Source organism: Lichenostomus cassidix, chromosome 3 (assembly GCF_008360975.1).
Source record: "Lichenostomus cassidix isolate B80296 chromosome 3, HeHo_3.0, whole genome shotgun sequence".
In the NCBI taxonomy this organism is placed as follows: Eukaryota; Metazoa; Chordata; class Aves; order Passeriformes; family Meliphagidae; genus Lichenostomus; species Lichenostomus cassidix.
In genome coordinates this window covers 67,993,335-68,011,287 of record NC_139483.1, presented here as the reverse complement: position 1 = coordinate 68,011,287, position 17,953 = coordinate 67,993,335, and the positions used below count along the sequence as shown (strand labels likewise).

Below are 17,953 nucleotides of genomic sequence, written 5' to 3'. Positions count from 1 at the left end.
TGTTAATTGTGCAGGTTTGCCTACCTGGGGATAGAACTATACTCTTCTTTGTTCATGTGGAAAATGTATTTGATATTGCAGATGCAGTGCTGCCACTGTATTTTCAGGTGTCTGGTTTGACCCAGGCATGAAAGGCTGTGGAAACTCAGCAAGTGTGGGAATTAAGGTGATGATCCTCCTAAGCTGAAGCACTCTTGTATCTCTGTTCCCCTACACCTTCTCTGGAGGTCTTCAGATAGGTGGATTTGACAGCTAAGTGCTAATCTGAGCACTCCAGTTAGTTCTTTGGCTGTTGATTAGGATTCTGTGGTGATTAGTTTGTCTATTCTTGCAGTCTAATAAGGTGATTTGTATGTTGTTTTTTGGTTTTCTTTTTTGTAATGCCATTAAAATTCAAAGCAGAGAATGTTAATTGAGTTGATTTAAGGTGATCTTCAATAAAGTTAAGAAAAATATCTACTCACCTGCATTATCAAGTGTCATTAGCTGATCACAGTGTTTGAGCTATTATGTCTAAAGGTGGCTGGTTTTGTTGCGTTGAGACGTGAGGCTTTATCTTTTCTTTTCCTTCTGTAATACAAAATTTTTATGCCACTGAGTGGGAATAAGTGCATGCATATGCTGCATTTTTAACTTACTAATTGCGTTTTCAATTCTGTAATTGTATTTGTTCTTTGTATACATAAATACATAAATGACTTCAAAATAAATTGTATGACTAATTAATTTTATGCATTTGAATTGAATAGGGTGAAACTTTAAATATCTCAATAGAATAGAAAATCTGATGGAAATTGTGGCTGGTTCCACTAGACTGACTGTAGCTTCAATATTAAGTATTTATTTCAAAAGAAGTTTAGCCCAAAATGAAATTTGAAAATTTAAAACTCCATCTTAAGAAATGGAAACCAATTGTTACAGTTGTGAGTTTGACAATTAAGTGCTAACAGTCTGAGCACTCTCGTTAGTTCTTTGGCTGTTGATTAGGATTCCATGGTGATTAGTGAGTGTGAGAATGCAATCACATCTAGGGTTTAATCAGTCCAGTGCTGGATAAAGTAGTCCAAAGATGGAGAAAGTAGAACTTTTATATGTAGTCTTAGTAGGGGTTTTCCCCATGGTGTAAGAAGCTGAAAGGTAAAAAGTAGAGAAGCCAATCTTTCCACTCCTCCCCAAACTTCCAGGATTTTTAAATTATAGTACTGATTTTTTAGTATTATGATGCAGGAGAATAATGTTGCCACTACCTGTGAAGGGGAGAGAAGATAGGTGATGGTACTCACACCCTCTCTGATATTCAGTATTTCATTCTTACACTGGTGAGCAGGATTTGTTTTCCCAAACCATGCAATCATGTATCTGTTTTTCCTTTTTGCAGATCTAGTATTTTAAGTGTTCAGCTTGGACATATACATATACATATACATATACATATACATATACATATACATATACATACACATACACATATACATATACATATACATTATTTTGGACATATACATTATTTTGGTGTGCTTTATTGTCTTTTGTTATATGTTCTGATTGTACACTTTCTTTTGAGTATTTACAGCATTTGTCTTAAAAATTATTTATAAATATGAATATTTTTCCTTCTGCCTTCCTTTGAAGCAGATAAGTGAACGTTTATGTATGCAGAAACACAGAGCCACGATGGGTACCCTTATTGACAATGAAACCTGAAAAGGAAAAACTTTTGGATCTCCGCTCAGCACATAACTTCTCTGTGACCTTTCTGACTGAGCCATGTGCTGCATCTCCCTTTAGAATTATCTGCAAGGGTACTCTCTTAACTCAGAGAAGAGATGGTGGTGTTACTGTCTGGCAGTGCAAACAGTCCTCCTCCTACTGCCCTTCAGTTTGCTGCTGCTGCTATCACACCTTTTCTCTACTATGCAGAGCTCAGTTTGTGTAAATAACATTGCCCACTTCTGTTTGGGCTTTTTCGGTTACATTATTTTGCATTGCACCTACGGATCTGTACTCGTCATACATTCACTTAAGGAAAGGTTGTCCCTACCCTCCAAAGTTTATAATCTAACTGCAGGAATCATGTTTTAAAGGGATGTTTTCTGAGAGCATGTTGCACTGCAGATTATGGTGTTTGAGTTTAATGGCAGGAGCAGTTAGTTTTATATATATTTATAGTGTCTTAATAGGTGTGGATGAACTTTGAAGTGTCTCAGTGAAAATAATTAGCAATGAGCGTGGGTAGACACCTGAACCTGTAGAAGGGTTAGGAAATTCCTGTGGCTTTTTTATTTGTATTTAGAATATGATCTCTAAATGGCCAAAGTACCTTCATGAACTGACCATCAGTCCAGAGAGACCATACCTGTCAATTAATTAGGAACATTCAATGAGTAAAGTGCCAGATGTTTTCAAAAGGACTAAGTATTTCTTAACTCCTATTAGCTGTCCCCTGCTTTTATGCTTACACTCTGTATTACAGAAAACTGCTGTACATGAGAATTCTGTTTTTTCGTTTTGTTTATATTTGGTTCAGTTGACTTTCCCTCCTGAGGAAGCAAAAAATCACTAGGACTATATTAACTGTATTTTATAGATCTCTGAACAGGATTCTACTATAGCCTTTCTGGCTGAACGGTCCTATATCTAACAGGTTTTTTTAAAATAAACTATATCACGTTATGTCATATTAGAATCAGTAATAGTAAGCACATCATTACAGACATACAAGCAAAGTTTATAGGGAAATAAATATCTCTGTTAGGCAATGTTTGTAGCTTAAAAGGGGCCCAAAAACATATATAAATTTTTGAACACACAGGGTCTTCTTAACTAGAGTCACTAATGATAGTGTTTTTTCCTGAGTAGTTATAACGCGAATTACTTCAAAGAAAGAGAGAAGGAAGGAAAAAAAAGGGCATCTTCTTTGGAGCTGTATTGGTAGTATTTACATCTTCAGTTCCATGGTTTTTACCTCCAAAACTCATTCAGTGTAATGTTAGATCATGGACTCATAAAAGGCTGGTGGTGCGTTTAAGGAGTGACAAGTTTGTAGGTGGGACACAAGTGGGCTAAAATAGTGTAGCATTGAGCCCGCATTTCTGTTTCATCAAGCTGCAGTGACCTGCACAATATAGCCCAGTACAAACCTGTATCTGAGTGCACAGGACATCTGCTTGTCATTAGCAGCTGAGCCTCCAGCACCAGTGTAAATATAAGGGAACAAATTTACACCAGCTTCAGTGTTCAGGTGTGCCTTCTTTCTTTCAGCTTGCCATAACCATGAAATACTCTCAAGGATATGTAGTTCTGTGTTCACTCTTCACTATATGCAACACAACAGCCTGAGGGAGCAGTAAAGTTTATAAATCCAGCTTGAAGGCCAAAGAGATGAGGCTGAATTAATGTAAAATTGCCCATCTCTTGTTTTCAGGAAAAAACAAACTAAAATGAGTAACAGCGTTACTAAATATGCGAGTATCTAAAGTTAATCTAAGTAATCTCATAGTCCTCAAAGCTGTAGTAGTAATCTGTGGGGTTTTTCCCCTACTAACATAAAGAAAATAGTACTTAAGCTAATCTACTACTTTGGAAAAATAAACCATTAGGTGGAAAGATGCTGACAAAGAAAAGCTAAGTGCACTAGCTTTGCTGTGAAATTTCAGTAATCTTCCTTCTAGCCTTGGCTGCCAGACTGATGCTGACGAAAAGCTTAAACATCTTCCCTCCCTTGTGCATATTATTACATGCCTCTGGAACTTTTTTCTTCTGCTCTGTTATTCTCTTCCTTTGTGAGCTCTCACGAAAAGAAAGGGAATAGATTATAATAATATTGTAGCACCAATGCTATTGTGTTTGCAGTAGCCTTAGTCCAAGATAATGATTTGATTAGCATGGCTTTTTCACTTACTGGAATTAAAGATACATGGATTTTCCTGGGATTCTGTGCTTTCAGGATGATTTTTTTTCACCTTCTTTCTTCAGAATGTATGTCTTTGCATAGAAGTTGGAGGCTTAAAGTAGGTATAGAGCCTTCACTAATAGCCAAGGGCAAAAAATTAGTGCAATGAGTCATCACAGTAATTCCTGCAGATATTTGTGATCTACGTGTCCTATGCAATGCATTTGTTCAAAAGGGCCATTGTTCCTTGAATCACTGATAATAGTTCTTCTAAATTTTCCCTGCAATGTAGTTGCTATAAATGAGGTTTGACATTTCCAATTTTGTTATTTGAATGGCCTCAAGGAGGCTTTGAAAAATTCGAACATGCATAATACGAAATGCTTAACAAGAATGTTAAAGATAAACCAATAGTTCATAGTGCAATGAAGAAGCAGAGTGATTTAGTGGATTCTAGCAAAGCACAGAATTTTATTAGTGTTGAATTACATTAAAAAAAAGTTGTATTGCTTTAATTAAATTGCTGATAGAGCTATATTTTCTAAAATACTAAAACTTTTCCTATCTTTCTTGTATAGCCTCTTTTGCTTCTTGCTATATTTAACACCCAGAAGTTGTGTGTGTTGGAAGTAGTCATAACAGATAAGCAAAGCTCTTCCCTTTGCCAGGGTGGTAAAGTCTTCATCCCACTGATACTAGTGAGAATTTTGCTCTCAGCCTCAGGCCTTGAATCAAAGAAAGCATCCTTTAGTGCAGCTGGATTTGAGTTTTCTAACAGAAGCAATTATTGTAACTGCTCAGGGACATCCCTATCACACTTAAAATCTTACAGGTTGTTTAGAGTGGAACAAAAAAAGATCCTCTTCTGAATTAATTCAGACATTGCAAAAATAATTTTTTTTTAATCTGGATCTTTGTTTATTCCCCCTTGTCCATTTTGCAGCAAAACTTAGTGTGGTCCATATATTTGATATTTGTGTATTAAAATCTTTACTCTTCTTAGTAGAAGGAAAAGATAAAATTATTTTTAGGTTATAAAATAGAAGTAGTTTCACTTGTTGCTAGAGTTTGTTTATGTTCTGTTAAACTTTTAGTGCTCCTAATTTTGTATTTTGAAACATACATTTTAATGTGAAAATAATTATTTTTGCAACAAAACAGTGCCAAGAGAGAATGAGTAATATCCACCTTCATTTCATTCTGTGTGCTTCTAATGTATATTAAGTTTTTAGTTGATGGACTTGTGATAGACTTTTTTGTTTTGAATATGTGAATGATTTTCAGCTTTTCTCTTTGCTTCGATAATTGTGAATGAGACTTCAGCTTTTTGATCTTGAATTTCAGTTTTGCAGATGATATTCATGCTGCTGATGGTTTATCACAGCAGTGTGTCTTCTCTGTATCACAGACAATAGTAAATACAGCTTTGGCTCAAGGAAAGCTATTCTTCTTTTTCTTTTTTTTTTTTTCTTTTTTTTTTTTTTGTCTCTGTAGAAATACTGCAGCACAGTCCAGCTTGATTCTGGAATAGACTACAGGAAACGAGCGCTTCCGGCTGCTGGAAAACTTTACTACCTGTAAGTTTATCTATGATATTGTATTTGCTCTCTTTTTCCTTCTTATTAGCCAATAATTTCCTAGTCAATGGGAAATGAAAAATGTGTAGTAGAATTAGCAGGGTGTGACTTTTCCTTTCTTTGCCTTCTGGTCCATTTTGTTCAGCAAACCGCCTTCCATTATGCCTTGATATTAACTTCATTAAAGTACATTTTCAGTATCCACACTAGCATCATTTATAATGTGTGACTGAATAAAAACTAATTAGATTTTTGGGGAGGTGTGGTGTTTGGAGAACTGAAGTGACAGATGGTTAGAAAGTAATGAATATCCTCTTGTAAGAGATTGCACAATTCTCTTATAATAGAAGAACATCCTTATTGTATTTAAGTAATTAAGTATTTATAGAAATCCAATGACAAGGATTCATTTAATTTTGGGTGTTTCCAATGCTGTGGATTAAAAAACCCAACATCCTTCTGTTTTGACAGATTGTTTCTGTTTATCATGACAAAATTTCTTTAGCACTTTGTATTTGCAAATAAATATATTTTAAAATATATTCACAGTTGTGTTTATGGTTGCAGCATAAGTCTGCCTAATAGGATCACCCTCTTTAATGCTTTGAAACCTATGCAAGGCAAATATTTTTCTGTCTTATATTTTCTCTTGTAATATTATTTAATCAGTGACAACCCGAATAAAGTAGACTACAATAGCTTAATATTATATTTATAACTGTTGCACCTTTAAAATACTGACTTTAAAATCATGTTTCCATTAAGAAAGGTGGGGTGTTTTCATCAGTGTGACAGGTATTTGAAACCAAGTATGTCCATGCTACTTTTTAATGAAGCTAGATGTTGTAGTTGTTTGTCTGGAAGGAGGAATACTGCTTGGTAGAATTACAACGGGTAACTCTTCCTGCTTTTGAAAGGAAATGACAGAATTTCATATATGGAAAACTAGTCCAGTGCAGGTTCTGTATCCTTAAACTGTGACTGTATGAACTTGAGAAAAGTAGCTCTTGTTCTGTATTCTTGCCTGGCTCCACTTTCTCTGTGCTTCGCGGTGTCTGCTCAGAAGTACTTTTTGAAGCCACCATTGATACCTGAGTGTTGCTCATCATGGGCCTTGTTCTGATTGCTGCTGTCCCTGCCTGTGGTGCTGCTTCCTGTGCCTGCTGCACTCTGTGACTTTCTGTTGGACACTTGTGGAGCTCTTCTCCATTCTTTTCTCACTGTCCATACTCTGGAGAATGGAAAAGGATGTTTGTGGTTTCTAGCAGGTAATGAGCTAAACATGGTGTCTGTGGCATCAGCTCTGAGAGGAGAAGCAATACAAAGTTCCAGGAGTAGTATCCAGCCAAAATATTTCATTGTGTTCTGCTGTAAAACTTGTGATCAAGTGAATGGCAGAGAGTGGCAATAATTCTTTCTTACGTTCTCTTACTGAAAGGATGTTGGTTACCTTCAGAACTTGATGTGCAAATCATCAGGAAGCAGTGGGGGAAAGAATTATTTTAAATCCCCCATAGCTGCCAATTAGGTACTTACTCCTTGTCCTTTTCTTTTTTCTTTTTTCTTTTTCTGTCCTTTCTCATTCATTCTTCTATTCAAACTGGTTCATTGGAGCTTTCAACCCTATAGAACTGGCTTAGTATGGGGGGATTCCTTTTGTTTGGTTTGTTTTAAAATTAGGTACTGTACAGTATTTTGCTACAGATTTTTGAAATTTAATTAGCAGTCTTGCCCCCAGAGAAAATGTTATTGTCCAACATGTTTATGTTCTTCTATTAATGTCTGTTGTATCATTGTCACATTTTTTTAAGAATCCTCTTGATGTTTCATATTTTGTGTAGTCTTGTCTTCATTTAAAATATGTAACTGAGGGTTACGTAAAGCTGTTTCATACTCATTTGAGAGCAGTCAGTGTAACTCGATTACAGGATGCCTGATCAAAGCAACTTCACTGATCTCAGTCTCAGGTGTCTATTTCAAAACAAACTTTCTTGGCAATTGGGTGCAAATATCCACCATAGCATCATATTCAGCTGTTTCTTCTGGTAGCCTTTCCATTGAAATTTCTGATACTGAAATGCATGCACATGCACATACTCTCTGATATACATATGTACATATACACACACACACTCTTCACCTCCTTTTATGGCCTTTTTTTCCTGGTGTTGTCTGTTCTTTTTCATTTATCATTTTGTCAGAGGAATGCATCACACTGGCATCAATGTTGAGAGAAACTTCTAGAATTTTACGTAACCTCCTCATCAGAAAAGGTTTTTTAATGTATTTGAAATGGCACTTGTATAAGCATGTGGTGTTTTTCTATTTTTTCCGAAATTCTTTGTATCTACAAGGCTTGTTATTGTTAAGCTCGAGCTAAAAAGTAGTTCCTTCAGTTCCGCTGTAAATATTTTTAAGGTGCTTAACGCCTAATGAACAGGAGAGTATTTGTTTAACTTCATTTGTCAGTTAGTTAAGAGGATGTCTAAAACTGTGTGAAGCAGTGCAGGTGGAGTGCATTAAGATCTATAAAATATGACTTTTCACACCAAAAGAGATCATACAAACTTCAGTGAAACATTATATATCCTAGTTCTAGTTTGTTGTCTACCATAAGATTAATTTACTATTCTCAGCTAGAAATCCTATCTGTCTGTCTATCTATCTATTAATCTTTAAGAACAAAACATTGAAAGGTCAGTTGTCTTATCTATTCAGTCATTAAAAAAAAATCTCTGGACTGATTTTTTGATTTTTGTGGCCCAGAGGATGAATATAAACTTCACTTCAGCTATCAGCACAGATATTTTGCATTTTCACTGTCTGTGGTTGATCTTTTCCCAAGCAATATTAGGAACAGAGATTGGGAAACTGCTGAAATTGCTAATGCAGAGATCATACTGCTATTTTTAATTTCACAGTTTAATTTTGCAAATTGTTTGATCAATACAGTCAGTTGACTTAACAGCCCCCAGCCCCCCAAGAAAAAGAAAAAAATCTGCTTCAACATTCACAAAGTCCCCTCTCAGAAATTTCAAAGGATACTTCTTTAGGTGCTTGACTGCCTTGCCTTGCCTTGTCTATTTGCTCTTATTTTGCATGCAAGATAGAGCCAGAAGCCTTTTTTCTCATTGTGTACACATAGTGTTAATGGATCTGCTCTGCCTGTATTGCCTCATTACTGGAAACAGCTCAAAACACAGAAGTCTTTCAGTGTATGCAAATAAGGCAGAATCATCTACCTGAGAGTTAATATTCTCTACTTTTAAGTGTATTCTAAATGTAATGTTTGTATTTAGAGCATAACATCCTGTTCTCTTTTTTTTTATGGGCAAAAAGCTAAGCAGGCTCAGGCAGCTGTTTGATGTTGGCTTCAAGTGTTATTAATTTCATATTCTATTATTCTTTTCACTGTAGCACAAGTGAAGCTGATGTGGAGGCTGTCATGGATAAGTTGTTTGATGAGCTGGCTCAGAAACAAAATGATTGTACGTAAGTTAATTTCTCTTGAAAGAGAATACATTTAGAACACAATGCCCAATCTCCACTGACCAATTAATAAGTTCCATTGCTGTATATGGGTTGATGCCACACTCAAGTGGCAGTCATTGTATCAGCATTTTGTCTAATTTATGTGTTGAATCATGTGCTATTATTCATGAAGCTATGCATTTCCTATCTGTAAGAGATGAATTTTATAGTAATTATCCAGAGAAGATTGAGTCTTTGTTCATGTTCCCATAGTAACTAGACCAAGGATTCTAAAAGTGCAAGGCAGAGAGCTGAGGCTGAATAAAGCGTGTGGAACCATTGCAGACTTCACGTTTGAAGAGCTGTGCGACAGAGTGAGTACCCAGTCCAATCTAGATCCGTTAATGCTCAGACTTTTCACAGTTAAAAAAAAAATCCAAACCACACAAACTCGCTATTTCCCCAAGTTGCACTAAATTAAAAGGCTTTTTTCTTTTAATTTGATTACCAGAAATATTTGGAATTTAACAGGAAAACCCACTCCTCCTCAAAAAAACCACAATGATTTTCTTTTTAATGGTACAGTAAATTCACTCTTAGGTATATCACAGATTGTCTTCAAAAATCCTACTACAATATATGCCTGGCCTAACATCATTGCTGGTATATGAGTGGTGATAACATATCAATATGTAAATAGCAGTCAAATACTCTTTTTATAATCCTTTTTATAATCTTTTTATAATAATTTATAAGAAGGGGTTTCAGTTTGATGCTCAAGCAAAGGAGTAGTGATCCTGGCACCACTAGAGAAACACTACTGTTTCATGCTTTGGTTTCAGCTATGTGTACAAGGAATGTTTAATCACAGGCCTTCTCAAAATATGTCAGATTTTGCTAAATACTGACACATTCTCTGCTTTAACATATGAGAAGTGAATCTTGAAAAGTTCTCCTTGTATTTGAGCTCCAGTGGAATGGAAGACAGTTCCCCAGGAGTTGCACTGTACTTCAGTGATCTCTCTATTGATGTCTGAAGTTATTGTTAAATTATCACAACCCTAGACTGAGCCAATAGCACTTTTGATTCAGGATGGTGACCATTCTTTTAGTGATAGTATTATGCTTTCACTTCCTTGCAGCTACTGAGTTGATAACTATTTGGACAGAAATTTCACTAGGTATGTTTCAGACTGTAGGTTTTAGAGTGTTGGTTTTCAGTTTCAGACAAAACCAATAAGCCATTTGTAAGAATGGAGGTATGTCATGGGTAGAACAGCTTGCTTTTCACTAGAAGTTTTGAGACATTTTCTGCCTTGTCCCTCTGAAAGAATCAGGAAGCTATGCTGTCAGCAAATACTAGTAAAATTCTTCAGTCCAGTAAATGTCTTATGTAGTTAAATGGGATGATAAGTTGCTTCTAAGTAGAAGTGCTCTGGATATGTCAGTGGTCTGAAGGTTCTCATCCTGTTTAAGAATAATTTGGGGTTCAGGTCATCTTGGCATAATGGAGCTGAAGGTCTTGGTTTGCACTCAGAGCAAGTAAAGAGATTCCTTATGAAATGTTAAACCTTGTTTACACTGTTGTTCTTACATGGATCACCCAGGACTTAGGAAGTCTTTCTCTCTCAATTCAGATGCCTTCTGCAGATGTGTTATGGTAATCTCTAATGGCAAAATCACATGCTTAAAGCAACGTGGCAGACAGTAAATGGTATTCTTTTAACAACTTCCTCAGTCATCACTGATTTTTCTCTTCAGATCACTGATATATCTTCATAAATATTACATTAGTATGTTGGTAAGGGGTGTCAGTGTACTCTCTTCATAGGTAGGAAAGTATAGTCATGAACTTCAGAATTATCCATTAAATTTGGATGAATGGCCAGAGTTGCCTCCACTGTGATTTTTTTTTTTTTACAACTGTAAACCTTTGCAGCGATTCATAGCAATGGTGGGCAATTCCCCTCGGTATGAGCTGCATTTAGGACCTTGCCTGCCCCATTGCTCTGTTTGCCTACCCTCATGCCATTAAAATCTGCTAAAAGACAAAATTCAAAAAAAGGGAAAATTCAGCTGTGAAGCCATTAAACCATGTTCCTTTTTTTCATAAATTCTTTTAAATTTTGATGGAAAAACTTACACATACAGTGTCTTTTTTAAATAGTCGGAGTGGGAAATTGCTCCCGCTCATGTCACAGAAGACATAGGGAGGATCCAGAAGAGTGCACTGGTGGTTTATAGCAAAAAATAACCTAAAATGAGGAGACATTCAACATGACAGGAAATATAAAGTCATTAATGTATATTCAGGTAAGCTGGCTAATAGTGGGAATGATTTGTTGAGGGATAAAGCAGAAATCTGTAGGGGACATAGCAACAAGGTATTTGCTAATTCTTGTGCAGCCAAATGGTAGATAAGTTAACAGGCATCATAAGTGCTACTATTAAAAAAAGGGAAGCAGAAAGCTGAAAAAGACATAATGAAAAGCAAGATTGACAAAAGAAAATACTGGGGGGGAATTTTTTGAATTTGCAAGGAGTGGATCTGCAGGTGTCTTTGTGCAGGGCATGGAGACAAAATCCATGGGAAGGCAGATTGAACGAAGGGACACGGGGCAGGAAATCTTCCTTGCTGGAGCCTGTTGCAACCAGGGAGGAGCTTAATTTACAGGTCAAGCAAAGCCTCCAGGTAGATAAATGAAATTTAAAGCTGATTTTGTAGGAGCTCATTAAACAGAATTGAACACAAGATGTGCAGTTGGTTTTATATCAGTTTTAAAACTTGGTGACAAGCATGATAAATGGGAAATTTTCATAAATGACGAAAAATGAGCGATAATTGCTATTGTTGAAACTTTACGGGACAATTCATAAAATAATAATATGGAATCAGTGCTTACAGCCTACTTAAGGACAGAGTGGCTAAAAGAGGTTGAAAACAGTGTGTAACATTAAAGGTACTGGTACCTGCCTTAAAGTTAATTAATACAAGGTTCTTGAGTACATATCAATCAATCAACTAATTAACAAACCCAGAAGGATAGTACTCATAGGGATCTGTTGCAAATGGAGAATAAGGTAGATTGCTTCTTTAGCACTTGGCTATTAAAAGCTTATAAAGAAAATACACCATTGTATGTTATGCTGTAGATGAAGCACGGGAAAAGATGAAATGTAATTAGCCTGAAAATTGCAAATGATCATTTTCTAGCATAAAATGTACTACATCCAGTACAAGATCATTTGGTTGGAGTGTGCAGTGATGAATTCATCTAGAAATTTGTGTTGTGTAGGAACAATCTTAATTTTCTAACATTTAATGAAACCAAAAGATAATTCCAAACAGTGACGTTGCGTATTTGAGTGTTCAGGAAGAGTAAATTTCAAAAGCAAAAGGGAAGTGTGACTAACTGGAAAAGGAAGTGTAAACAACAACAAAAAGAGCAATACAAAAAACCCAAGAAGGACTCTTTGAGGAGGAAGATAGTAAAAGTATTTTCTGAGTCACTGTTGAGACAGAACCAAGTAATAGCAAATGAATGGCAACTAGTTATGAAGTGCAGGAAAATTATAAAATAAAGGGCATGGGCAAATATGTCCATTGAGATAAAAGACTTGTTAAGCAAAATGGGAGTTTTGATGTTTCATATTGTCTGAATGTTATCTGGCTTTTTCTTAGCTGGAGATGGATTAACTTTTAATAACGATGTGGAAAAAGGAAAAGGTTTTGCAAAAAATATGTGTTCTAGGTGAAGCAGAGTGAAATATTGTTTCACTAAAGGATAGTGAAATAATTTTTAGCCTGCAAATAGTTAAGATATGTTAAAAATAGTCTACAAATACATTTTGTATCATTGGAGTCCTGGAAAACTAGGCTAAGATCTCTGACTAGCTTTTTATTTTTGATAAATGTTGGAGTGCAAGAGAAATTCCACATCACTAGAAGAATGCTCTATGTGTCAATATTAAAAAACAAGTAAAACTAACACATGCATATGATGACAGGTAGAACTGCAGGCTGTTGGTCAGATTTTAGTCTAGGAAGGGTAATGGGGAAGCTGATTCTGGATGCATAGAGTGGATGACTAAAGAACAGAAATGAAATTAATTCTCTGGTCTCCCTGATTTCATAAGAAGGGTTGAGTTTTGAAGATGCTCTTCTTATTAGGAAATTGGCATTATGCAGTCTCAAGAAAGTATTTGTTAAATGGATTGCTAAGATAGTTAACTAACCTATAAAAATAATTATTGCTGAAGGTTTGTTGTTGAGTGTAGCATTTCTAATGAGCACGTTTTTATACTAAGCCCAATATAACAGGTTTTTTCCCTGAGGAGTTTTGAATATAACATAAAAGCCAATACAAACTTGGTGTAAATACAGATTGCCCTGTGTATGGGGGAAGGAGCAATAAATGCTGTGTGCAATTTATTTCATATCAAAACTCATATTTTTGGGAAAGGGTTGAGGGTTTTTTGAGAGTTTTTTTTTGTCCTTTTTTTTTTTTTTTTTACATCTGAGCCATCACAGAGTCTCCTTTTACTGTGTGTTAGGTCAAAACTGGATGCCATTTTAGGAGGAGGTGTTTTTGTTTGAGCTGAATACTAGTTTTAAGGCTTAGCTGTCTGTATAATGCAGGAGCTTGAAGTACCTCGTGATCTCTTCTGGTTTTAAATGGTCTGAAATTAGGGATGTGAGGGAGTCAGGGTCCTGCTGCCTGTTGGCAGCTCTCACTGCCCCTGCACATGCAGTGAACAAGTTCAGCAGCTGGCACAGGAGTGTGCCCAGTCCATCTTGAGGGGATAACCAGCTCTTATCCCTCTCATATTTTTGGTAGTAGGCAATACTTAGTCTATGATCAATCTGTGCAGTCAGTTCAGATGGAGTTTTTCCAAGGCTTGTAACTTCTTTAGATTTGTGGGGGGTTTAGGACATTTCCCTCATACCAAGCAACCTTTCTTCCAAATTTGACATGCCTGATCCATGTCATGGAAGTACTTAAAACTTACAATATTATCTTGGAGTTGCAGTATTATTTTTTGAGTTTTCTGAAACTGTTGTATACTGCTGCTCATGTGGGTGTTGGTAAACATTGCAGCATGAGTGGACAACATTAAATTCAAAACTTGGTTAATTGGTTCCTTTGGCTATCAATTACCCTTAAGGGTTCCAGAAAAAAGAGTAAGTTTTGCTAGAATCAAGATGTAAAATGATAGATGCTTTTGTTATACTGGAGAAATAGTTTATGAAGTGACTCTGCTTTCACTTCATTGCTGCAATATGTCTTCTAGTCTGGTCTTGGGTAACTGTTACAGTGCATTCCAAGGGATAAATATCCCGACCTAAAAATTTACATTTGTTGGTATAGGGTTAAGTAGATGTGTTTGAAATTTCTCAGATAATTACTTAGTGATTTTTGTAATACAATATTTCATGTGAACAGCCTGTAAAACCTCTTCAAATTCACTGATGTTTCCTTCAAAATAAAATCAAAATTCTGTTTTAAGAGGAAATATTGAAACATTTTCTATCTTGATATCATGCAATTTTGTGGGATGTCAGCTAATACATAATAGATGAAAATAGTAAATCAGCAATCGGTAACCTAATGCTATTTGTAAAATCTCCTAGCTTAAGTAGAATTTTCATAATAGCTGCTTTTTAATTAATACCTGGAGGCCTTGGGAGTTAGAGTTGATGCCTTTCTGGTATTTCAGTATTTCATTTCTTGTTTCATATGTTAGCATCAAATTTTTTCATGTCAAGAGTATAAAGAGTTATTTCTGTCTAAAATAATGCATCAGGTACTGGTAATTACTGGTTGTGCATTAATGTTCATAAAAATAAAATGCAGGGAATATATTGTATGCAATGCTGATATGACATGCAATTGACTTGCTAAGCTATTGTGTACATCAGTTTGTAAATCATAATTTCCCAGTTGAGGATAATCCCAAGTTTTAGCTTAGTTAATATCAAATTCATACACTTAGCTTTTTTTCTTCACTAGCTATGTGAACGTGTGGAAAACCAGCAAAAAACTGGATGAGAGGATAATGATCTATTTTGGTTACTTTAAAGCAAAATGAGAAGCAGTTTTTCAGACCTGACAAGCCAGGGTTTATATGGCAGTGTGGCATATGGTAGTCTTTGTCATGGGCATGGAGCAGTTAAACCTGCTCACTAAAATGGAGCCCTGGCAATGTGCTTCTCCAGTGTAATCAGCCAGGAGGACTCTGCTTGGTTTTCATCAAAATGTTTGTTAATGTACACCTTTTCTAAGGCCCCATAAAATGTAGCTATTGGAGGCTGGGACAGGCACCAGGCAGAATGGGGACATATAGTTCCCGAATTTTAGTGTTAACATTGACTTCTCACATTCTTTGAGGCCTTTAATTTCTTTCTGCCAGTTTCTCCATCTATACAGTGAGGGATACATTACCAATGGAGTTAGATTCTTGCAAAACAGAATTAATTTGTTAATTAAGTGTGTGAATGAAAGATCACCAGCTACCTTTTGAAATAAAATATACATATTAACTTGAGTTTAAAATCCCTATATATATACATGCAATTGTGCAAATACAAGTCATATCCCATTTTAGTAGGTTTACACCTGAAGGACAGTGTTCATTACACCTCAGAAGAAAATCACCCTTGGCCAGTCCCATTTCTTCACTTCCCTTTTAATATTTTACTTGAAAACTTGTAATTGTGACAGTTTGGCTTGAAATGTGATCTGGTCTAAACAACTCAGACAGCAGTGTACCTTGTGTGTGTAATCCTCGGTGGTGCTAAGGGAGTCGGGAAATGTAGAGTCGCTGGCAGTGCTGCCTTTCCAAGTGTTCCTGTGGCTTGTGTGCAGCAGCTGCTGCCCTCTGCCGGGAACCAAAGTGTGGGAGCATTGCTCTGGTTCATGGATCCTGAAAGCTTTCCATTAGGTAATGCAATATATCTTCTCATCCAGCTGCCCAGTACTACTGAATGTAGTGTCTTAACGTGACACTAACCGTTAGTAAACATCTGATTGCGTGAAAACTTTGAAAATTAATTTAATATCAGTATTTATGTTGTGAAACGTTCTTTTACTGTCGGTTTTTTCTGGTAGTTATTTAGTGCTTCGAAAATGACAATAGAATTTTTGTGTAGATTAGCACAACAAATAAGTGGTGAACAGTTTCTGTTAGGTTGTTGTTCCATTGCATTAGGCACACTGTACAGACCAGGAGGAAGATAGAGTTCTTAACTTGAACAGCTTGCACTTCAAAAGGAAAGATGTAACTAAGCTTAAAAAAAAGAAAATAAAGTGATTTAGAAATGCAAGTGTCTGTTTTTAAGTCAGCTGAACGTCTGCCCTAAGTGATGACATAACTCAGCTACATTTGCAGTTTAATTATTGTGAATCATTTTGAGGGAACTATCTTCATTAAAAGCTGCTGAATGTATCCACAGTATAACGTGGTGTCATTTTTAGGATTTTAGGGTTTTCAGGTATAGTTGTGAATAAACATACCATGGGTAGGCACTATTTTCAGTAACCGTTTAGAATCTTAGTTCTCTTTAGTTTGTGATCTTAGTCTTATTCCTGAGAGATAAGCTTTTGCATCTTGAGCTCTAGACTGAGAGTCTGTCTTTTACTAGCTACATTTGCTTTAAGAATTTAATCAGTTTCTCTACCCCCCAAAAAACTTGCCTTACCTAATTCATGGGTATGTTTTATAAAATAAACCCAAGAAACTTACTTCAGGTGGAAATATTATAATACAATAATGTTGTTAGTCAAACCTCCTTTCTGTTTTATATTTTATATGTATCAGAGCTTAAGTTTTAGAAAGCACACCCTTCAGTGAAAACTGCATAAACCTTGAGGGTTTAGATCCTATGCTTTATAGGCCAGGGAATACAAGATTTTTGAAGCTGACTGTAGTTTTAAGGGTTTGCCTTTTTAGTTTAATTTTTTGTTTCTTAAATTCCTGAATGTACTTCCCTCTCTGTTTTTCAAAGCTTTGTTCATCATGGTTTTGAAATCTTAACAGTAAATATAAATATTTAAATAGACATAAATTTTTTAAGCCTTACCTATTTTTGGAGACCATTTCATTGATAAATGCTATACTTTAGAGCTGAAACTGGAAATTTAGCAGTGAGAGCTTTTGGAGCAGAAACATGATTTTTGCTATTCCAGTATTCAGCCAGCTTTGAGCATATTGTATATAAATAATTAAGAAGATGCTTGTAATTTCCAGTTCTATTTATTAAGGCAGAAGAACAAAGATCTGAAACAACTTTCCACTATGAGAAATGTGGCTAAAAAACTTGTGCTGTAAGAACAAGCAAAATTACTTCTTGACAGTATTCTGTGGTAGCATAAACTGAGACGGCAAGGGTTTGTGCTTGATCCAGAAAATATCTTCAACCTCAGGGTTTACAGATCTTAGATTCCTGCTCTCCTGGTTGGAACTAGATGATCTTTAAGATATCTTCCAACCCAAACTGTTCTATGGTTCTGTGATTTGCACTGCCATCAGTATCTTTAAATTTTTTAAACAAGTAAGCCATGCCCTACCTCTTCCCATTTTTATTAAAACTTCAGCATGCTGCTGCATCACATATCATACCTTGGGTTTTTCTGTTCTTTTCTTGGAATTCTGATCTTGACATATTATCTCAGTGCTCTGTTTTATCAGAGCCTCAGTGCTCTGTTTTATGAGTCTCACTAGTGATAATGTGTTGTTCATTTGGAAACAACAGAGCTTTATATTTTTTTGTTTATACTTAATGATTAAGTTGTAAATATTGTCTGGTCTAAAACCGTGTGTTGGTTATAGGAAGTTTTGGAGTGTTAAGAGTTTCTGCACAAAATTACAGTTACTTTCAGTCATGAGTCTTCAGGATTGGCCCGAACTGGCCCTGTGATATCTTGCAACATCAACAAAAAATACATAATCTCTTGAGAAGACATATCCTTTTCTATCATATTTAAAACATGCTGTATTCTTCAGACAAACTCTA

The 17,953-nt window shown here is 35.8% G+C and overlaps 1 protein-coding gene across 1 annotated transcript in view; it reads left to right on the top strand.

The window, feature by feature from the left end:
- The window catches only part of AFG1L (AFG1 like ATPase), a 56,764-nt gene that overhangs the window by 31,806 nt on the left and 7,005 nt on the right, over positions 1-17,953 (top strand). The window contains exons 8-10 of the mRNA XM_085056209.1: positions 5,387-5,469; positions 8,887-8,957; positions 9,214-9,314. Coding sequence (XP_084912335.1) covers positions 5,387-5,469; positions 8,887-8,957; positions 9,214-9,314 — 255 coding nt within the window. The remainder of the gene's footprint in view (positions 1-5,386; positions 5,470-8,886; positions 8,958-9,213; positions 9,315-17,953) is intronic.